A 24,635-nucleotide genomic window follows, 5' to 3' on the forward strand; every position below is an offset into this window, starting at 1 on the left:
GTCTCTGAAATGAGCTAACTAAAGCTTCTCTTTTCAAATTGTAGAATGGAAAAAGTTTAACTACTCTGAAATTTCAGTGTTACTTGTGACTCTCATACACCCATCAACAAATACAGCAATAATAAAACAGTTGTGGAACATCAATCTATTTTTCCTATATAATATTAGTCAAATTCTAAAATTGCTCATGGGATGTCAATGGGAATAATTTAGACACCTTGGTCATGGTTCTAGGTTTAAATGCAGATTGGACTGCATTAAATTTCAGTAAAATAATATGGAGTTAAGAGAATATGCTTGTCGTTTCAAAGTCTGAAGGGTCTCCTTGGTTGTCACAGTGTATCAGTCCTCAGATAATTATGATTTTGCACCAAGGTAAGATAAGAACATAAATAATCAAGGTGATGACACTTCTCTGAGGCCACCACAGCCTCTGTGTGCTGTTCCTTGAAAACATCATGCAGGCTCCCACTTGAGCCCCCACCATTTGCACCACTGCTCCCCACAACTGTGGGCTCTTTCTCTGAGATAATCTGCCTAACGCAGTCCTTCATCCCATACAGGTCTCTCATGAAATCCCCTCATCAGAAGGTGTTCCCCCTGCCTCCCATTCTGCCAACTTTTACCACTCTGACTTCAGTGCTTTTGTGTGTTTATTCCACCTACCACATTACATATTTATTTGTTTACTTTATCATCTGTTTCCCCCTAACACAACACAAACTTAATTTTTTTCAATGCTGTATCCTCAGCAACTAGAACAGTGATGTCACATGATTGGTGCTCAAAGCATACTTACTGAATAAATGAATTAATGAATGAATATGAACAGAATGAATGAACATGAGTTGATCAGAAGAGAGCGATCACTTCTCTGCTAGTAATGAAATATTACTTTATTCATTTAGTGGCAGACGATATTTTCAATAAAGCTCTTAATAAATTTGCAATAGAGGGCAAAGAACACAGCCATTAAAATAATGAGAAATATTCCATATGTTTTGTCAACCATGAAAACATAATGCTCCTTACAGAGAAATAAAAGTCTTGTCCCAATACATAAGCAAGAATATGCTGTGTAGGACTTGAAAACCAAACCCTAGTATACCAAGCTGAAATAGAATTTTATGGATGAGAATCTGCTGCCTTGAATTGTCTTTCTCCTCCTTTCTACCTCTTTACTCAGACCCATGAAAACCCAGTCAAACATCACTTTCTCTATGGAAAGTTCTAACCATCTCAGATATCTCTCTTCCTTCTCAATCATTTTTTAGCTGTAACTTTCTTAGGTCATTTACATTTTCTTGTAGTCTAGGTTTTTTTTGCCAATTCTTATTATTTTTTTATTTTACTATGTTATATTATTATTTTTCATTTTTCTTTTTGTTACTTTTGTGGTTGTTTGCTGCTCATGTTCTATGTCTCCAACATGAGCGTCACTACTTTTGACTCTGATACACAGCCCTTAGCACCAACAGCATCCTTGGTTGGGTTAAGTACCAAGTTAACTGTGGGTAAATAATAACCAACCATCTTCAAATACTAACTGGCCTAGTGCTAAGAAGAAACTGGTGACAGAAGACACTATGCCTATGCATACAATGAGGACTAAACTCTGCCCTGTTATTTCCACCTACTTGCCCTCACTTCCATGAGGGGGTGACAGAGAAAAGCAAGTGGTTGTGAGGAAGTACTGGACTTGAGGTTCTCCACCCACATTTTGCATCTGATGCAGCTTGATATGAATTCATGCACCGGCCCCGGGCCTTGGCTGTCCCAGACAGAGCATAGTTGCCTCCAACAGACCACCTGGACAGAACCCAGGGAAGATTTTCCTTACATTTTCAGGAAGACCATATTGCATGACACTTGGATTATAATTTTGCCAGGAGTAGGAAGACATCAGTAACCCCAAGGCAGCACCTAAATCACAACAAATGGGTACTGGGGATCCAAACCACTGAAGCACAGTGAAAAAACTTTGTTTAGTTAATTGCCAGCTCCTACCAATCAAGTTACTAATCAAGTTCCTACAGTGGAAAAACAATCAATCCACAATTTTGTACCTAAATTTTAAATCTTGTGATACAAATTTGAGGATGGTAAGATTCTGGGCCACATGATACAAATGTGGATTGCATTCATTTGCATGAATAAATGGCCACTGATAACATAACTAAAGCAAGAAAGTATTGTGTAAGAATTACCTAATTTCCAGAATCTTATCCTACATATGTCCCTGGGATATTTCCAATTATAATCTCATGTAGCCAAAATGTAAACAAGACCCTCCAAATGAAGCAGGCAAGGTGGGGGCGGGTTCACATACCGATGCACGCCGCTGTTGCACATGATGACGTGGCAGGCCCCCAGCCTGTTACACAGCTCCGAGGAAACTGACAGCAGCCCAACCCCGGAGGCACTACAGGCTGTGTTTGCACAGGCAGCTGTGCGCTTGGATCTGATAAACGAGGCCACGAGACGATAAAGTTCATCCAGAGCATTTAGAGGCCTCATTAGCTGCAGAAAAAAGTGGTGAACATAAAGTTCAACATGTTCAGTAGAAAGAAATCCTTTTAGATGGGATACTATTCATAGTTTTTATAGCTTTTAATGTCTAGTCTAAATTATTTGATTATGGATCACAGAATTGGAAGACGATCAGTATTTATAATTACACATTGCTCCAGAGTAACAGCAGAAAAAGTAAACAAGGGAGGTATATAAAAGGCAAAGCATCAATAATGCAAGCATCTGTTTTTACCTTATCTACATAGGCAGCTTTGGAGGTGGAGTTTGGTGGTGAATTTGACTTGTCCAAGTAGAATGCCCTGCAAAATTCCAAAGAATAAATACTCTTTTGGTGTGAGAAAAATTAAAACTCATGAAGACATACAAGTTTCAGTGACTTCCTTTTAAAGCAAATGAATAAACAAAAGTGTTGAACACTAGGATTGGTGGGATTGCAAAAACAAAAACAAAACAATAGTTTTCCATTCAGAAAAAATAATGAAAGCTAACACCAGCTCCATCACATATCATGTGGCCTTACAGAGATTATTTTGTTTGTATATGCTTCGATTTCCTCTTGTAATCTGGGGATAATATTAGCTGCTGCTTCACAAAACTGCCAAGATTAAATGAGTTAATGCAAATAAAATGATTTTAGAACAGTAATGGAGGACAGAATAAGTGCTCATTAATATTTTCAATAATTAATATTGTTACAAAAGTTGAAGAACTATATTTTCTTGTGTCTTTAGAGAATATTATTCAGTTTTCATTTATCGTGCAAGTGTGAAATTATGAAAATGATACTCAAAAAGCTAATTTTAAACACACTTCTGAGCCATATTCTTTCAGCCACAAAAGTATGCTCAGATTATAAATTAAGCCCTCTTCAGAGATACAGTGGCTCTGTCACCAGGATGCAATATGCTAACAGCTCTTTTAATATACTAAGTGGAGTCCCAGTGGCTTGCAATAATTAAATACGTTATCCAAAGAATTATTGCTGAGTTTGCTTAGCTACTGGCTCAATACAGAAACTGTAAGGAAATGATCCATGAAGACAGGATATATTTAAGGTATCTTTAACCTAGTATCCATTTTTAATGAGGTGAAATTATTTTCAAAACATGAACACTTAATATTGATGTACTAAACTAAGCTCCATAATGTAACATTTAGATATTGAAATGCACTGACTAGATTGGTGCTTCAGTGCACCTTTTAGGACCTCAAAATATTGGCACAGTATTATCAAATGCATGAATAGTAATGGGAAAAATCAGTGAGGGAGAACATTATGCCACTTATTTTTAGAGTCCTATTGCATGTGTGTGTGTGTGTGTGTGTGTGTGTGTGTGTGTGGCAATTCCATTTATTACTGTAGCTAGGAGTAGTGTTTGTCTTTCTAAGTAGCATGGATTAATCAAGTTTTATACTTTAAATTAGACTCTGATAAAGGGTTTGGGTTTTAACTTGCCTCTTTAAAGACTGTCTGTTTCACAAATTTTATTTCTGTGCATAAAAATTCACATTCCCCTGAAGGTTCTGAGTGTCCTTTCATTTCAATCATACAGTCACGTGTAGGCACATACTACGGAAACCCATGTACGCACCACCATACTTAAGTTGTATATTTTGTACTTTTGCTTCACCGTTGAAAGAAAATGAACTTTACAGGTACAGATGAGCACCTTATTGCTAACCCTTCTCTAATCCCATTTTTGTCCCAAACTCCCCTTCCCCAGGGTAAACGCATTCATCACTTTCATGCTTCACAAAGTCACTGACATGGTGGCCCAAGTGGAGACACTAAAGAATAGCTGGCATCATTCCTCCACACCCTGTTCACCATGTTGTTATGAGAATTTCAACCTTTGGTGTTTTGTTTTGTTTCTTAATTTGCCTAATCTGCTTGCCATCTGTATTTCTTCTTATTTTATTGCCTACCTCTATTTCTTTCTTTTGTGTGGTCCTACATTTTTTTTTTTTTTACATAGAAATCAGTTATTACCTTTTATGGCAAGAATTAAATTTGATGACATTTGAATATTTCTGCTTCTCTTTTATTACCCACACTTTCAAGGCCTGCTTCCTCAGGAATATTCAGTTTTTAAAGCTGATAACACACTTAGTATTTTTGGTTAGTGTCTGTCAGTGGTACACTCTTGGCACAAAATTCTAGAACCTAGCTTTGCAGGGCATTTCCCCCCTCAGTTCTGCTCTTGATGTCTGCTCTCAATCTAGCTGTCTTGGCTTGGAGGCTAAATTTTTTTCTCTGGTAGGCTAAGATTTTCTTTTTATCCTTGATGTTCTGAAGTCTTACCATGAAGTGTTTAAGTGTTTGTTTATTTTGATTTATCCAGATAGGTTCTCAGAGTTTACTTTCAACTTGAGGAGTCCTGTCTCTAATTCTAAAATAATCTCTGCTATTCTCTCTTCACATAATCTCATGTGTTTTCTTTCTCATTTTCTCTCCCTCTCCAGACCACACACACACACACACACACACACACACATGCACGCTTTCTTCTAAGATATTATTTTCCCATTAATGCATTTTCGGTGGTTTCCTAAGTAATATTTCCCAAATGAAAAAACTGTCAAGTCTAGAGTTTATCCTTTCTACTGAGAATTTTATTTCAACAACTAAATTTTTCATTTCCAAGATTTCCACATATTTTTATTGCATTCCTACCACTAAAAGGTAACTCTCCCTCACCCCAAGAATGTGAACTCTGTTGTCAATGGATTTTATTTATTTTTGTTCACTGCTGTATCTCTAGTGCTTATAATAGTGTGTGGGACATAGTCTGATCTTAATAAATATTTGAAAATAAACAATTCAATAACTTTTTTTATTTCAGGATTTTCGGCCTTTTTTGTGGATGGCAGTCCTTTGTATTTTGAGCATACAAAATATGCTTTGCCAGGCTGTTTTAGCATATTAATTTCTTCTGGGTCAAACTTATTTTCAATGATCAATTGTGTTGGCCCTTTTTTAGCATCAGGTGGCTTCATCATGCTTTGGAATTTTGCTTTGCAAGCTCTTTTGAAGTGGGAGGATTTTTAAATTTAGTTTCACTTAGTTTTTTGGTAAGACCCATCCTCTGTCTCTCATCATCCTTCTCTTACAAATGATTTTGTGCCTGTTTTGTGCCCAGTGCCACCCATCTATAATCAGTGTCATACTGGTGATCTGAGTATTCCACTGTGCTGACATCTGGGTTAGTACCGGTCACATCAGTGAACAGTGGGAGGTTTGGCTCAGTTCCTAGTTGAATGGCTGTGTCAGTTTCTTCTTGCTATCTAAAGCCATTCCTGCTATCTTAAGCCCACAAAATCTATAGTTTTTCAAGCCATAGTGAGCAGATTTTTCATCCTTTGCTTAGAAGTAGAGGTGTCCTTCTCTGTGCCCTGGTTTCAAACTGTGAGGCTGGCTCTGGATCTCCATCTAGTGTAGAATGACTTTAATTTCTCACTACCCTGAAGAAGTTATACTGGCCCCTGGCCCCTGTCCACCTCCAGAGGCCACAGCACAGTTTACAACCATTGCTTGCATTTCCTTTTGATTCATGGGCCACTCACATGAAATTTATGAGCTCAGATGTTACTTTTACATTTTATGTCTTTATATTTTATGTAGCATTACCACATGCTCGGAATGGTCGTGGTGCTTCAAAGCTGGAAACCACAGAGATGGATACCTTGATCAGATGTCCCCATGCCTTTCCTCAAGTGTGCTTGGTAGAAAAATCCACGCAACTAAAAAGAGTCCACAAGTCCATGGACAAATTATTTAGCTTCCCAGGGTCTCAAGCACCTCATTTTTACAGCAGATATTAGAACTGTCTAACATATAGAGCATTAACATTGATGATTAATCAATGCATATGGAGTGCTCAGTACTGTGTTAAGCAAATAGGACTCATTCAATAGAAAATAGTAACTATTATTAAGTGCACACAGTGAGAGGTATCTCTTGGAGCAGTTTTAGCCCCACCAAGGAATAAAAATCTGGTTAAAACTTCCTGCTTTGCCCTAAGGCCATCTAAAATATTTCATGATACATGTATAAAATGAAAATTAAAGTAGATATGTGGAATCTACATAATCCTATGATCAGTGCTCAAATAGTGGTTCAGCTCTAAAAGGAAAAGAAACTTTTTTTTTCAGGTTAAAGAAAATAAGTGTCATTTAAATGGTTTAATCAAATGCATTGGTTATAGAAATTGTAGCTCTTCTACACCTGAATCATTTGGGAAAGAAAAATATTCTGTAAAAGCAGTCCATAGAACATTAACAACGTAAGGAAAACTTCCCTACAGAAACCTGCCCCTACAGCTGGCCATGCTGAGCATTCTTCCTACCTTCTGAGAGATGTTCCTTCAATAAAAAAAAGTGCTGTTACTGATTCAGCCAGTTAAAGCAGGATCATGCTGATCTAAATCTGCTATGTTCACTTGAAGTGACTTGGCAGAAATCTTCAAATTTTCAATGGGGCAAAATCCTCAGAGCAAAAAAACATACTTGCTGAAGGGAGCCAATAGAAACATAACTTTTATGGCTTTAAACTGTTGTAAATGCCCACATGAAGTGAAACTTTAATTCAGAAAATTCATCTTTTGTAAGCCATTATACAGCAGTAACTAAAATAGAAAAATTATCTAGTGATAAAACTGCACCCTTCAAAATACTCTTAGAAGATAAAGGCCTCCTGCAAATTCACAGTTAAATATATTTACTGATCTGGACTTGTCCAAGTAGTTCGTACTTGTTAATTCATGATTAAAGAGAGCAAAATAGTATTAGAAGATATATCTATGTGCTGATGAAGTCCAGAGAAAAACCATGAAAATATACCCACCTTGTTAGTCTTATGAAATTTACATAGCCAAAAATATTTCAATTCAAGCAATTATTTGTTAAAATAAAATTTGGACTTGAGGCAGCAACTAATTTCAGGTATTCTCCATCAGAAAAAAAAAAAGATTGTTCAGCAGATATTTTGCCATCCCTAAGGTTTACAGGCATTCATAGAACTTCAGTATATTTCAAAATATGACAAACTGTGGATAGGAAATAAATTTCTAATGCACTTCCCTTAATTATAAAAGTCTTACAATGTCCCTTAATCAAAATTTATGAGAAAGTTAATGGTAAAATTGGATTAATGCCCAAACTGACCATAGTTTATTAGACATCTGAGGTTAGAATGAAGTCATGGTCCTTTGTCTCAATACAACAAATCTTACTAAGATCATTTTGCAAGTGCTGCTTCTATTTTATGTAGGCTGAACAGTTAAGTTTACTTTCCTGTTGGCATATGTTAGGCTTCGTTGTCACAACTTGTAAATTAACTCTGTCATATAAAATGGATACATTATGATAATATTTTTCATTTAGTCCCTACAGAATAAAACACCAATAAAAGTGGTGATAATGTAGTAAGTCACAATAAGGAATGAGATAAAAATGTGTTTATCAATTAACTACAATGAAACTAATCTTGGGCATTTATTTCATATAATCTCATAATGTAGACAAGTACACAGGTATGAAGCAAGGCAGAACTGAGAGGTTAAGTTAAAAGGTGCAAAAAGTTATTGGGATATAGCTACATGACAAAGGAAGAAGGAAGATCACTTAAGATATGCCACAAGACCTAGAATTTGACAAACAGATGAGATTCTGGACAGGACCAAAGGGGAAAGCAGCACTTCAAGTGGCAGCAACACTATCAATAGCACAAAAGATATAGAAATGGATGGAGCCAGTTGGGCTGAAGAGTAGGGTTCATTTAAGGTAGGGAGAGAGAATGATAGGTAGGGAGGGTAGGTTCATACTGTGAGGAAATAAAACACCAAACTAAAGAATTATAATTACTTTGCTAAGCAGTGAAGAAGCACAATGCTATAAACACTCAGCTACCAGCAAAAAAGCAAGAATAAAAGGAAATAAATACATGAAAATAAGATATGAAAATTTAGGGGATTTAGAGATGCAGAGACCCCAGAAATTGAAAGAAAAATTCAGCACTCATAATTAGACTACAGTAATTGATACAAGGAATTGATGTTTGCCAGGAGAGAAGGAAAATGAATCTGGGGAACACTGACATTAGTTTATGTAGAGGTATGCAAGTTAATATACTTGCATATATAATATAATATATAATTTAAGAATTAGGAAAATGCTTTCTCAGTGAGTAAAGAATTAGTACCATAGCTCTATTGGTCAGGCTGGTGCCTCAGGGCTGGTCAAATTTCTACAAAAAGAGAGACAGTGCAACAGCTTGATGTAAAATATTCAAATCTATTAATTTCTGTATAGGAGGTGAACAGGTTAAGTCAACGACAAAAGTGACATTCTTCTCATTAGGCACTGTTTTTTTCCCTTTGGCAATGTTGGAGGATATCCAATTTCCAAGAGAGATGATTAAGGCAGAAGAGCCACTGGTGTTTTTATAAGTAAGGAGGAATAACTACAGTATTCATCTCAGATCTCCGTTATAGTCTTCTTTCTCCTCCAGATCATTGCTTGTGAGATCATCTCTATATTTATAATAATTTACAGAAATTTCTCAGTTGGCCAGACTCATCTGTACTCCTCCCTAAGATCATGTCCTATCCCGAAATATTGTAAGCTTTATCAGGTAGCTTTTGGATTTTAGCAGTCACTCTGAATTTCAGAAAGGAACTGTAACAGTGTTTGTTCCATCATGGACATTAGTCATGGCCTTGATTAGATGTGTCATTGTCACAATGGCAGAGCAGATGACTATAGGAGTGACTGGGTGTCTGATGAGTATTATTGTCAAACTGCATTTGACAACCATAGCACTTAAACTAAGAAAAAAGAATTCTACAGAAATCCTCATTAAAAGATACTAATCTCTAGTCTAAATGAAACACCAGATAAATTCAACCTGTGCGCACATATGGGTAAAGTGCATGATGAGTAAGTAAGTGGGATAAAGTTAGTTTCACCCCACTTCATGCCCAGAGCATTAGCCTTAACTCCCCTGGAGTCTGTTTTACTTAAAAGTTACATGAAGAGAAATCCTGAATAATGCAATAAACTTGGATTTGCTTGGATAAATCTGTCTTTGGCTTGTCAAAAATGGAGAACATAAGGTTATAGTCATTACAGAATGACCTACTGTCAATCAATAGCTCCATTTCTACTTGAATATTGGGGAAAAAAATCCCTGGATGGTTAACAAGAAAATATGTGTGACCACAAGGGCAAGATTTTCCAACATTAAAAAGAAAAATGCATTTATCTGCGAGTTTTCTTATGCCCTGACAACAGCAATATGGTGTCAGAGGGATACCCACTACTCCCTACTGCTGTCAATACCCTCTTCCATGCTTCTCCTTTGACAACTTTTCAATCAGCAGCTTGCATGGATTAAAATCCCACTGTCTCCTTTCCAAACGCTCCTTTGATCCACTTTAGCTTTTTTTTTTTTTTCTTGATTGCGCCAGTGTGATACTCCTTTCCTGCCCCTGCAACAAGTGTGCATCACCACAGGCACCATCTACTGTTAAAATATTGTATATATATATATTTTCCAATGATAATAATACCATGGCCTTCCATTATGGGACACAATCTCAATGGAGAGAAATGGGCAGAAAAAGCAAATCTGTAAAAATAAGAAAGGCTTTCCACAACTAAAGTTGAACTACATTAAAAACAAAATCTCTCATTACACCCAAGAAAAACAGTCAACTCAAATAATCTATTTTTAAACTAATTCTGATTTGATAACAATTATGTATCAAGAAAGTTTGGCACTTCTATAGTAAAGGATTATTTTAGGTTTAAAATCATACATCTTACAATGGCCCACTGACATAAGGCTGGCAAGCCGGCTTCATCTCATCCACATCCTCCTCTCCACTCTTTATCTATGCCTTCAAAATTATCTTTCAAAATATATACGAACATTTCTTTACCTTTACCTGCTTAGACTATTCAAATTTCCCCAGCACCCAAAATCTACAATTTGGGCATTCAAAGCCTCTCTTCACAATTTGCCAACAGATATCCCATCCCATCGCTCACCTTTTCCCTCTGTCATGTTCATGCTCCATTCCCCAACACACCATCCACATGATAACCTCCCCATCTTCTTATATTATTCCTTCTGCCTAGCATTCCCTCTCACCTCCTCAGCTTAGCAAAATTCTGTGGATCCTTCAAAACCCTGCTCAAATATGACATCTCCTTGAGAACTTCCCAACTGAAACAAACTTACCTCATTATGTAATATTGAGTTGCACTCATTCTGTTATCGTTGTTAAACTGTATACTCTCTCTTCTCCTTCTGGGGCTCCAATAATGGGTAGGCTGTTTCTCTTAATGGTGTCCCATAATTCATGTAGCTTTCTTCACCCTTTTATATTCTTTTTTGTTCTTGGATAATATCAAATATCCTCTCTTCAAGTTTACTGATTTTTTCTTCCACTTGGTTAAATCTGATATTGAAGCTCTCCATTGAATTCCTCAGTTAAGTCATTGCATTCTTCAGTTCTGGAATTTTTTTTAATGGTGTCTTTTTCAGAACATGTCATTTTGTTCACAAATTATTATCCTAATTTTGTTTAGTTGTCAGTGTTTTCTTGTAGATCAATGAATTTCTTTAAAAGGATTATTCTGAATTCTTCACCACAGTTTATTATAGATCCCCATTTATTTGACATCAGTTATTGGAGCATTATTAGTTTCCTTTGGTGGTGACATGTTTCCTTGATCCTTGTGGACTTGGATTGGCGTCTGTGCATTGCAAGAAATAGGCAACTCTTCCAGTCTCTACAAACGGGCTTTATCAGAGAAAGCTTTCCACCAGTCAGCCCATCCAGAGATTCTGGGAGGACCATCTGGTGGAGTCTGTGGGTGCGCGGGGCTGATGCCTGGGTCAACAGGTGGGCAGGTGTGGTACCTGATTCTGCAGGACTCCACCTGGAGCCTAGGTCCCTGAGGATGGACTGGTGCTGGGGTCTCTGGTGAGGTGTGTGCTCCTGTACTCTCCTTTTCCCCTGAGGAAGCCTTTCTCCACAAGGCGTTAGTTGGACAGGTATAGAAAACTGTCTTTTCTACCCTCTTAAATACATCTTTTCTTATTTCTGTGCTCTACTCAGTTTCTGTAATCTCTCACCTGGAATCTTTAGTTCCTCTGAAGATATTTTTATTCATGGATAACTATTCAAACGGCCATTTGTATGAGGGGAGGAGCACTGGGAATTGCTTTACCATCTTCTTGAGGCTGTTACTCCCCCTAATAGTTCGTTTATTCTTTAAGACTCATTTTTAACATCACCTTTTCTTTCAAACTTCCTCAGAATCTTAGAATCAGGCTCTTCCATAACCCCAGCATCTAGCACATTCCTTAATATCAGTATCTACTGTTGTGTATTGCAAGGATTTGCTTACATTTCTTTTCCCCACTAAACCATAAGCACCTTGAAGACAGAGACAATGCATAGTTTATTAAACTCCATCACCTTACGCAGTGCCCTACACACTGTGAGTGCACAATATATTTTAGTTGAATAAATAATTGAATAATTAAACTTCCTAAACTTATTGATAAAGACGGCTCTAAACCATCTCCAAGGAGAATGTGTCTTCTTTCAAGACATATTCTGTGTCAAATAGTGGAAACTATCTATCACCAATGGCAGCTATTGGTTAAGAAAAATATTGCCAAGCACAATTAATGTTCTCTGTCACAAACATACATATGCCTTCACTATTTTGCTTATAAACCTTATTTATATAGAAAAAATATAAGTGTATGAAAAAGACAAATAAAGTCACTGCCCTATCTTAAACTGTCAAAGTGCTTTATTAAAATCAGTCGAAGAACTGTGGCATTGTCACTGTCTCTAAAGTATTAAGGTAGGCAACTATTCAGAAATTAGTCTTATCTTATAATAACTATAGGCATCAGCTTCATAGGGAAAGTCAGGGAAAATATAATATGACTAGAAATATGGATATACAGAAATTAGATGTCATTAGCAGAATATGGTAAATGAAAATTCATTAAGTAATTAAAACTCTCTTGGGGGTCTTTTTTTGATACCTTCATTCCTCAGAAGAGTAAACCAGTCGAAGGCAAGTTTTAAAGAACTATTTGGAATTGACTACCATCTCCGTGAGGCCAGGAACTGTATCATATCTATCACTATATACCCAGCACCTAGAACACTGCCTGACCCAAAGCAGTTGCTCAGTAATTATTGGTTAAATGAATCAATAAGTAAATAATTTAAGGACAAATGAAAATCAGTGTTGACTGAGAAGGAATAATTTCATACTACTGAGTCCTTCCTACAAAGAACCATTAAGTTGGATCAAGTTCATTTTTAATGATTGATGAAATGTAAATAAATCTTCACTGACTCCATGTGTATTTTAGATACTATCCAATAATCTCTTTCCTCTTCCAATCAAAATTTCTCCCCAAGAAGTCTCATCTGCTAATCCCACTCCCAAACCCCCAACCCACTCCCCTTGGCTGACCACAGTCGGATCCCTACCCACCACACTACTGAGCCATTCTCCCCCATGATGCCAAGCACTCTGCACTAAATCCCATGGGCATGTCCAGGCAACGTTTTCTGAATCTCTTCTTATATACAACACTTTTGATAACCTTCTCCTCCTCCTTATTCTCTGTCCAGTAAGTCTCCTGACACTGGCCTGGTGCTTTGGTGGCTTTGACACACCTCCTTAACCTTGCCTTGTCTGCTTCCTCCATGAGCCCCTCTTCCTCACCTGCCCCTTCAACATCTGTTTTCTGCTTCACCTCCCTACTGTCACTCTGAACACTCTCCTGGGTCATCTGTTTGCCTCTCAGGGACTCAAATCTGTACTTCTCTCAACTCCAGATTTATATATTTATTTACCTGTTCAATAAACAAATACTTAAAAAGTCAGTCACAGTGCCAGGCACTAGGGATAAAGGGGTGAAAATAAGACAATATTTACCTAAAAAGAACCTCTGTTTGAGAGAGGACAATAAATAGGTAATTATAGTCCAGCGTGATGAGTACTCTAAAAAGGTTTAGCAGGGTGCTAAAACCATTAGTGATGCATTAGGATAAGTAGGTATTAGGTGAAGGAATTGAAGGCATAAAGGAGAACCTTAAGTGTGAGAAGAGGAATAGACCATTGAACTCATGAAACTTAAGTCTGTGCAAGCTGCCTAATTCCCTGGAGAGAGAGGAATGCATGAGAAATGCATTTGCAGGATTACTCATCAGATATAAACAGCAGTTGAATGAATGAATAAACCAAACAGAAAGAGAGAGACAGAGCATGAACATAAATGCCGTGCACCTTATCTGTCATGGATTCTATATAAGGTTAATGATGAAACTTAAGGTGAAGGTTAATGATATGAAACTTTTAAGATTTTTTCCCTTGTTCCTAAGGAGGATAAACTACTGTAAAGCTGTCTCCCTCCTGAAATTTTCATAGCATTCAACAACAGGGATTGAAGGTCATAGAAAATACTAATAATCTTACACTATGGTTTTCTGTATATAAGGATGTATTCTTAATATTTTCAATCAGTTACTTCAACAATTATTTTTGAGCAATGCTCCATGTTTTGGAGTACAGCACAGAACAAGGAGACAAAGCTCCTGCCCTCTGGGAACCTGCATTCTGGGACACAAGAGGTATAAACATGTCCTTCCTTCCCTGGAAAATGTCTGAAGAACCTGATTCCAGCAGGTTTTCTTTGTGGGAAACTAGAAACTCCTAATGTTGGTTCTTCCTATGTCTGTTTTCCCATTATATGTGGCCCTGTACCCAGTGTTGTTTCCAATGACATTTCTTCACTCAGATACAGAGCAAGCTTGCGCTCCCTCCTTAAGAATCTGCTCTCAGCTCATTTCCCAATTTCCATCCTTGTTCAGGGGGCACACACACACATAAAAAGCCAATGTTATATCTCCTATCTAACAGTGATGTAGCTTACTTAAATGCCAGCCTATGTCCTCTAGCTCAGTGCCACTCAAAATGTAGTTTGCAAACTTTAAGTAAAGAACTTGTCAGCACAAATATAGAAATTGTATAACAGCTTACATTGTCCCACACCTAATAATTCAAAACCACTGGTTTTCTTGAACAGGGCATAGACGAGCACAGGAAGTCATACATGCTATGAGTTGTATAAGAGTTGTGCCCAGTCAGGGCCATATCACAAAGAGTGATATTTGAAGGTGAGTTTGTCAACTATACACTGAGAAGGTATAAAAATTGAAAACAAACACAAGCATTTTTTATTTAAAACTTATCATCTCTACAGTCATTTTCATCATTATTCAGAATTTTTAAATTTGATGGTTTAACATTATTAACTAAATTAAAGAAACAAAATTGGTAATAGTTACCCATAATTTGTAGATGACAATACAATTTCATTGGGTTTTGTTAAGAAACTGCTTTTAAATCTTTTTCCTCCTTCCCATCAACATATCTCTGTGGGACCTATTTTCTTCTACTATGAGAGTTATTAAAACAAACACAGAAAGAGCTTAGGGGTACATTTGTCCCTGTAAGCCATGCTGCCATTCCAGTCTAGATTAGTCTATCCAGCAAGAAATCAGGTCATGTTTCACATTAAATACTTTAAGTAATGTTATATGTAGTGTTTGTTCAAAGTAAAAATACTGAATATAGAAAATCAAAATTTTACTATAACTGTTGTTTTTGGCTGAAGAATAACAAAAATCACTTTAATGGCAATCCTTTATTAATTGCCTAAGGAATCTGTTAGCATTCAAGGTGTAACAGAGCAGAACTGAATGTGGAACTTTCCATTCAGCTTTTAATTACACATTGTATAAAAGGTTCCTGCTTGTTGTTACCATACAGGAATGCAACAGACTTCTGTATATTGATTTTGCATCCTGCAGCTTTGCTGAATCCACTTGTCAGTTCTAATAGCTTTTTGGTGGAGTCTTTAGGGGTTTCTGTATGTAGTATCATGTCATCAACAAATAGAGATAGTTGAACATCTTCCTTACCAATTTAAATGCCTTTACTCTCTTTCTTGTCTGATGACTGTGCTATGACATCCAGTACTATGTTGAGTAGAAGTGGGCATTCTTGTCTTATTTCTGAACTTAGAGGAAAAGTTTTCAGCTTTTCACAATTGAGTATGATGTGAGCTATGGATTTGTCATACAGGGCCTTCATAATGTTGAGGTATATTCCCTCAATATCTTTTTTGTTGAGTTTTTATTATGAATGGATATTGAATTTTACCAAATGCTTTCTCAGCATCTATTGAGATGATCATATAGGTTTTATCCCTTCTTTTGTTAATTTGATATATCATATTGATTGATTTACGAATATTATACCATTCTTGCACCCCTGGAATAAATTCCACCTGGTTGTGATGATCTTTTTGATATATTTTTGAATTCACTGCTGATATTTTGCTGAGAATTTTTGCATCTATGTTCATCAGGGATATTGATCTATAATTTCCTTTTCTTTGTAGTGTCTGCCTGGTTTTGGTATTAGAGTGATGCTGAAATCACAGAATGAGTTTGGAAGTATTCCCTCCTTTTCTATTTTTTGTAATACTTTAAGAAGGACGGGTATTAACTCTTCTTTAAAGAAGTTTGGTAGAATTCGGCTATGAAGCCATCTGGTCAGGAAAATAATTCCATTTACAATTGCATAAAAAGAAAAAAAATTCCAGGCAGAGCCAAGATGGCGGCATGAGTACAGCAGCGGAAATCTCCTACCAAAACCACATATATCTCTGAAAATATAACAAAGAAAACCCTTCCTAGAATAGAGACCAGAGGAAACAGGAAAAAATGCAGACCACATCCACACCTGCGAGAACCCAGTGCCTCATAAAGGGGGTAAGATACAAGCCGCGGCCCAGCAGGAGCTGAGCGCCCATCCCCCAACTCCCGGCAGGAGAAGAACAGGCAGAGCAGGAGGGAGACGGAGCCCAGGACTGCCGAACACCCAGCCCCAGCCATCCGGGTCAGAGGGCAGACACAGTGGGTGTGGGGCAGCCCTGGATACTAGGGAAACAGGGCAGCAAGAACAGTGAGCGGGTACCAGAGGCCGGGCGCTGGAGGACATAAGAAAAGCGAGCAGCAATTTCTTTTTTTTTCTCTTTTGTTTTGGCGAGTGCTTTTTGGAAGTCTTAAAGGGATAGGGACCCCAATACTAGGCAAACAGGGCAGCAAGACCGGTGAACAGATGCCTGAGGCTGGCGTCGGAGAATAAAGAAAACCAAGTGGCCATTTTTTATTTTTATTTTTTTATTTTTCAAATTTTAATTTTTTTTTTTTTATGGTTGTTTTCTTTTGGCGGGTGCTTTTTGGAAGTCTTAAAAGGGCAGGGTGGGACACTTAATCCAGAGGTAGAGAATCCGGGGATCTCTGGGAACCCTAACCCCTGGGCGGCAGGGAGCTTGGAGGCCCATTATGGAGATAAATAGCGTCGAGGCCACTCCCCCTCCAAAGCTACTCCACCATTTTGGAGCAGGAACCCGAACCAGGACACGCCCACAGCAACAGCGGAGATAAACTCCATAGCAGCCGGGCAGGAAGCAGAAGCCCTGTCTGTGCGCAACTACCAAACACAAGCCACTAGAGGTCGCTGTTCTCCCAGATGAGGAGGGCCACAAACCAACAAGAAGGGAAGTTCTTCCAGCCGTCACTCGTCCCAGCTCTGCAAACTATTCCTAATACCATGAAAAGGCAAAGCTACAGGCAGACAAAGATCACAGCGACAACACCAGAGAAGGAGACAGACCTAACCAGTCTCCCTGACAAAGAATTCAAAATAAGAATCATAAACATGCTGACAGAGATGCAGAGAAATACGCAAGAGATATGAGATGAAGTCCGGAGGGAGATCACAGATGCCAGAAAGGAGATTACAGAAATGAAACAAACTCTGGAAAAGTTCATAAGCAGAATGGATTGGATGCAAGAGGCCATTGATGGAACTGAAGCCAGAGAACAGGAACGCATAGAAGCTGACATAGAGAGAGATAAAAAGGACCTACAGGAATGAAACAATGTTAAGAGAACTGTGTGACCAATCCAAAAGGAACAATATCCGTATTACAGGGGTACCAGAAGAAGAAGAGAGAGGAAAAGGGATGGAAAGTATCTTGGAAGAAATAATTGCTGAAAACTTCCCCAAACTGGGGGAGGAAGTAATCGAACAGACCACGGAAATACACAGAACCCCCAACAGAAAGGATCCAAGGACAACACCAAGACATATAAAATAATTAAAATGGCAAAGATCAAGGACAAGGAAAGAGTTTTAAAGGCAGCTAGAGAGAAAAAGGTCACCTATAAAGGAAAACCCATCAGGCTAACATCAGACTTCTCGACAGAAACCCTACATGCCAGAAGAGAATGGCATGATATATTTAATACAATGAAACAGAAGGGCCTTGAACCAAGGATACTGTATCCAGCACGACTATCATTCAACTATGACGGTGGGATTAAACAATTACCAGACAAACAAAAGCTGAGGAAATTTGCTTCCCACAAACCACCTCTACAGAACATCTTACAGGGATTGCTCTAGATGGGAGCACTCCTAGAAAGAGCACAGAACAAAACACCCAACATATGAAGAATGGAGGAGGAGGAATAAGAAGGGAGATAAGAAAAGAATCTCCAGACAGTGTATATAACAGCTCAATAAGCGAGCTAAGTTAGGCAGTAAGATACTAAAGAGGCTAACCTTGAACCTTTGGTAACCACGAATTTAAAGCCTGCAAAGGCAATAAGTACATATATTTCAATAGTCACCCTAAATGTTAATGGGCTGAATGCACCAATCAAAAGACACAGAGTAATAGAATGGATAAAAAAGCAAAACCCATCTATATGCTGCTTACAAGAAACTCACCTCAAACCCAAAGACATGTACAGACTAAAAGTCAAGGGATGGAAAAACATATTTCAAGCAAACAACAGCGAGAAGAAACAGGGGTTGCAGTACTACTATCAGACAAAATAGAAGACTTCAAAACAAAGAAAGTAACAAGAGGTAAAGAAGGACACTACATAATGATAAAGGGCTCAGTCCAACAAGAGGATATAACCATTCTAAATATATATGCACCCAACACAGGAGCACCAGCATATGTGAAACAAATACTAACAGAACTAAAGGGGGAAATAGACTGCAATGCATTCATTCTAGTAGACTTCAACACACCACTCACCCCAAAGGATAGATCCACCAGGCAGAAAATAAGTAAGGACACGGAAGCACTGAACAACACAGTAGAGCAGATGGACCTAATAGACATCTATAGAACTCTACATCCAAAAGCAACAGGATATACATTCTTCTCAAGTGCACATGGAACATACCTTCTCCAGAATAGACCACATACTAGGCCACAAAAAGAGCCTCAGTAAATTCCAAAAGATTCAAATCCTACCAACCAACTTTTCAGACCACAAAGGCATAAAACTAGAAAAAAACTGTACAAAGAAACCAAAAAGGCTCAAAAACACATGGAGGCTTAACAACACGCTCCTAAATAATCAATGGATCAATGACCAAATCAAAATGGAGATCCAGCAATATATGGAAACAAATGACAACAACAACACTAAGCCCCAACTTCTGTGGGACACAGCAAAAGCAATCTTAAGAGGAAAGTATATAGCCATCCAAGCATATTTAAAAAAGGAAGAACAATCCCAAATGAATGGTCTAATGTCACAATTATCAAAATTGGTAAAAGAAGAACAAATGAGGCCTAAGGTCAGCAGAAGGAGGGAAATAATAAAGATCAGAGAAGAAATAAATAAAATTGAGAAGAATAAAACAATAGCAAAAATCAATGAAACCAAGAGCTGGTTCTTTGAGAAAATAAACAAAATAGATAAGCCTCTAGCCAGACTTATTAAGAGGAAAAGAGAGTCAACACAAATCAACAGTATCAGAAACGAGAAAGGAAAAATCACGACGGACCCCACAGAAATACAAAGAATTATTAGAGAATACTATGAAAACCTATATGCTAACAAACTGGGAAACCTAGGAGAAATGGACAACTTCCTAGAAAAGTACAACCTTCCAAGACTGACCCAGAAAGAAACAGAAAATATAAACAGACCAATTACCAGCAACGAAATTGAAGCGGTAATCAAAAAACTACCAAAGAACAAAACCCCCGGGCCAGATGGATTTACCTTGGAATTTTATCAGACATACAGGGAAGACATAATACCCATTCTCCTTAAAGTTTTCCAAAAAATAGAGGAGGAGCAGATACTCCCAAACTCATTCTATGAAGCTAACATCACCCTAATACCAAAACCAGGCAAAGACCCCACCAAAAAAGAAAACTACAGACCAATATCCCTGATGAACGTAGATGCAAAAATACTCAACAAAATATTAGCAAACCGAATTCAAAAATACATCAAAAGGATCATACACCATGACCAAGTGGGATTCATCCCAGGGATACAAGGATGGTACAACATTCGAAAGTCCATCAATATCTTCCACCACATCAACAAAAAGAAAGACAAAAACCACATGATCATCTCCATAGATGCTGAAAAAGCATTTGACAAAGTTCAACATCCATTTCATGATAAAAACGTTCAGCAAAATGGGAATAGAGGGTAAGTACCTCAACATAATAAAGGCCATCTATGATAAACCCACAGCCAACATTATACTGAACAGCGAGAAGCTGAAAGCTTTTCCTCTGAGATCGGGAACTAGACAGGGATGCCCACTCTCCCCACTGTTATTTAACATAGTACTGGAGGTCCTAGCCACGGCAATCAGACAAAACAAAGAAATACAAGGAATCCAGATTGGTAAAGAAGAAGTTAAACTGTCACTATTTGCAGATGACATGATACTCTACATAAAAAACCCTAAAGACTCCACCCCAAAACTACTAGAACTGATATCGGAATACAGCAAAGTTGAAGGATACAAAATCAACACACAGAAATATGTGGCTTTCCTATACACTAACAATGAACCAACAGAAAGAGAAATCAGGAAAATAACTCCATTCACAATTGCATCAAAAAAAAAATAAAATAACTAGGAATAAACCTAACCAAAGAAGTGAAAGACTTATACTCTGAAAACTACAAGTCACTCTTAAGAGAAATTAAAGGGGACACTAACAGATGGAAACTCATCCCATGCTCGTGGCTAGGAAGAATTAATATCGTCAAAATGGCCATCCTGCCCAAAGCAATATACAGATTTGATGCAATCCCTATGAAACTACCAGCAACATTCTTCAATGAACTGGAACAAATAATTCAAAAATTCATATGGAAACACAAAAGACCCCGAATAGCCAAAGCAATCCTGAGAAAGAAGAATAAAGTAGGGGGGATCTCACTCCCCAACTTCAAGCTCTACTAAAAAGCCATAGTAATCAAGACAATTTGGTACTGGCACAAGAACAGAGCCACAGACCAATGGAACAGACTAGAGAATCCAGACATTAACCCAAACATATATGGTCAATTAATATTTGATAAAGGAGCCATGGACATACAATGGCGAAATGACAGTCTCTTCAACAGATGGTGCTGGCAAAACTGGACAGCTACATGTAGGAGAATGAAACTGGACCATTGTCTAACCCCATATACAAAAGTAAACTCAAAATGGATCAAAGACCTGAATGTAAGCCATGAAACCATTAAACTCTTGGAAAAAAACATAGGCAAAAACCTCTTAGACATAAACATGAGTGACCTCTTCTTGAACATATCTCCCCAGGCAAGGAAAACAATAGCAAAAATGAACAAGTGGGACTATATGAAGCTGAAAAGCTTCTGTACAGCAAAAGACACCATCAATAGAACAAAAAGGAACCCTACAGTATGGGAGAATATATTTGAAAATGACACATCCGATAAAGGCTTGACGTCCAGAATATATAAAGAGCTCACACGCCTCAACAAACAAAAAACAAATAACCCAATTAAAAAATGGGCAGAGAAACTGAACAGACGGTTTTCCAAAAAAGAAATACAGATGTCCATCAGACACATGAAAAGATGCTCCACATCGCTAATTATCAGAGAAATGCAAATTAAAACTACAATGAGGTATCACCTCACACCAGTAAGGATGGCTGCCATCCAAAAGACAAACAACAACAAATGTTGGCGAGGCTGTGGAGAAAGGGGAACCCTCCTACACTGCTGGTGGGAATGTAAATTAGTTCAACCATTGTGGAAAGCAGTATGGAGGTACATCAAAATGCTCAAAACAGACTTACCATTTGACCCAGGAATTGCACTCCTAGGAATTCACCCTAAGAATGCAGCAATCAAGTTTGAGAAAGACCAATGCACCCCTATGTTTATCGCAGCACTATTTACAATAGCCAAGAATTGGAAGCAACCTAAATGTCCATCGATAGATGAGTGGATAAAGAAGAAGTGGTACATATACACAATGGAATACTACTCAGCTATAAGAAAAGGGCAAGTAGCTTAAAACCTATACATGCTGAAGTTACTCTACAAGAAGATATGTCAAAGAAATAATCAATCTTCGCATGTTTTCTTCCGCCTGCTACTTCTATAGCTTTTCTTCTTCCTTCCTAACTGCAACCCTTAAATAGAATTTGTGCCTCATATCAAATTTACCGAGTATCATAATTCTTCCAAGTGGTAAAGATACCTCAAGACAAATGCTGGGCATAGAAGCTACAGGGCATAAATCTGCAAAGAAGTAAAAAGCTAACCTTTTCAAACAATAAGGCTTCTCTCTCACTTACCAACTTTACATTTCCCTGTATGGCCCCGGAAGATGACTGGTTAGCCAGAGACGGGTAAGATTCCTCAAGGGAGGAACAACCTAAGACAGGCACAGTCGCAGGGGGGCCATCAGGTGAGAAATTGGGGATCAATAGAAGTGAGGCTTAGAACCTCACCCCCCCGTTCTGAGAGAAATCTTCTGCATACGTGGATGTTTTATTGCCCTTGTCTAGCTTGGATTAACACATAGTCTACAGGCACACACCTGATCATATACATTTGCTCTCTTACAACACTAAACTATGTTTTCTACCTTTATCTTGTATCTCCCTACCACTTCAGCATTTTATTAAAAATAATAATAATAAAGAGGGAAATGTGGTATCCAAATATAAATCAAGTATAAAAATCAAATGAGTATTCCTATTTGAACTGTTTATAGTTCATAATGCATGAGCAAAACCGAAAGTTTCTGTGATGACTGCCCTTGTACTGTTCACCATGTTACTTATTCACTATGTAAGAATTTATTGTCCATGTAAGAACTTGTTCGTTATGCTTCAGAAGATTGGAGACTGACGAAAACTAGGGTTTGGGTGGATTAATGATTCTGCATTGAACATTGACTCCCTTATACAGAATTTTATTGTTGTTAACAACCATTTGATCAATAAATATGAGAGATGCCCTCACAACAAAAAAAAAAAGTACACTCTTTCAATTGTAAAATAAATAAGTAAGCAGGATGTAATGTATAGCATAAGGAATATAGTCAAAATATTGTAACAACTTGGTATGGTGATAGCTGGTACCTAGAAGTATCATGTATATAAATGTTGAATCACTGTGTTGTACACCTGAAACTAATGTAATGTAATACTGTGTGTCAACTACCCTTCAATAAAAAATAATTATCTTAAAAAAAAAAAGAAAAGAAAAGAATAAAATTCCTAGGAATAAACCTAACCAAGGAGGTGAAAGACCTGTATTTTCAAAACTATAAGACACTCCATATCAAGGTGTGGGCAAAGGGTTTGTTAGTGTTTATACAGAGGATCAAAGCCTAATTTGGCTACACAGAAAACGAATTAAGATATGATATGAAGAAGAAGTTTCAACATCAACATCCTCTGGAAGAGTCATTCCAGAAGATGAACATTGAAAAACTTGAACAAAGATCCTGGCGCTGCTGCAGTTGTAGCTGTAGTCAACCCACCGGTTCCTGGACTTGCCATTGGAATGAAGAAGGAGATATCTAAGCTGGCCTGTGCACACAGTAAAACAACAAATTTGACTGGATCTATACTGTTGGAACTCAACCAAGAATTAGGAGAAGTGCAAGTTGCAGCACTCTAAAATTGTGCGACTATAGACTATCTACTATTAAAAGAACATATGGGATGTGAACAGTTCCCAGGAATATGATGTTTTAATTTGTCTGATTTTTCTCAAACTATTCAAATTCAGTTAGACAATATCCATCATATCACTGATAAGTTTTCACAAATGCCTAGGGTACCTAACTGGTTTTCTTGATTTCACTGGATATGGCTCGTAAGTGTAGGTCTGCTTTTGTTATGTAGCTGTATTCCTTTTATGTTAATGTATGTGCGCAATTTAATTAGTAGTTTAAAACGTATACATGCTTATGTTACTCTACAAGAAGATATGTCAAGAAATAATCAATCTTCCCATGTTTTCTTCCATCTGCTACTTCTATAGCTTTTCTTCTTCCTTCCTAATTACAACCCTTTAGTAGAATTAGTGCCTCACATCAAAATTACCGAGTATTATAATTCTTCCAAGTGGTAAAGATACCTCAAGACAAATGCTGGGCATAGAAGCCACAGGGCATAAATATGCAAAGAAGTAAAAAGCTAACCTTTTCAAACAATATTGCTTCTCTCTCACTTACCAACTTTACATTTCCCTGTATGGCCCCGAAAGATGACTGGTTAGCCAGAGATGGGTAAGATTCCTCAAGTGAGGAACAACCTAAGACAGGCACAGTTGCAGGGGGGCCATCAGGAGAGAAATTGGGGACCAATAGAGAGGAGGCTTAGAACCTCACCCCCCCTGTTTTGAGAGAAATCTTCTGCATCTGTGGATGTTTTGTTGCCCTTGTCTAGCTTGGATTAATACTTAGTCTATAGGCACAGACCTGATCATCTACATTTGCCCTCTTACAGCACTAAATTATGTTTTCTACCTTTATGTTGCATCTACCTACCACTTCAGCATTTTATTAAAAAAAAACAATAATAATGATAATAAGGAGAAATGTGGGATTCACATATAAATCAAATATAAAAATCAAATGAATAATCG

At 37.6% G+C, this 24,635-nt stretch overlaps 1 protein-coding gene across 2 annotated transcripts in view; it reads right to left on the bottom strand.

Moving 5' to 3' along the window:
- PREX2 (phosphatidylinositol-3,4,5-trisphosphate dependent Rac exchange factor 2) overlaps positions 1 to 24,635 on the bottom strand; it is a 304,312-nt gene that overhangs the window by 51,284 nt on the left and 228,393 nt on the right. For both annotated transcript variants that reach the window (XM_036886229.2, XM_057498014.1), the window contains exons 36-37: positions 2,765 to 2,831; positions 2,330 to 2,520 (exon numbers count right to left, since the gene is read on the bottom strand). In XM_036886229.2, the coding sequence (XP_036742124.2) occupies positions 2,330 to 2,520; positions 2,765 to 2,831 (258 nt within the window). The remainder of the gene's footprint in view (positions 1 to 2,329; positions 2,521 to 2,764; positions 2,832 to 24,635) is intronic.

The sequence above is a fragment of the Manis pentadactyla genome, chromosome 3 (assembly GCF_030020395.1).
Source record: "Manis pentadactyla isolate mManPen7 chromosome 3, mManPen7.hap1, whole genome shotgun sequence".
Classification (NCBI taxonomy): Eukaryota; Metazoa; Chordata; class Mammalia; order Pholidota; family Manidae; genus Manis; species Manis pentadactyla.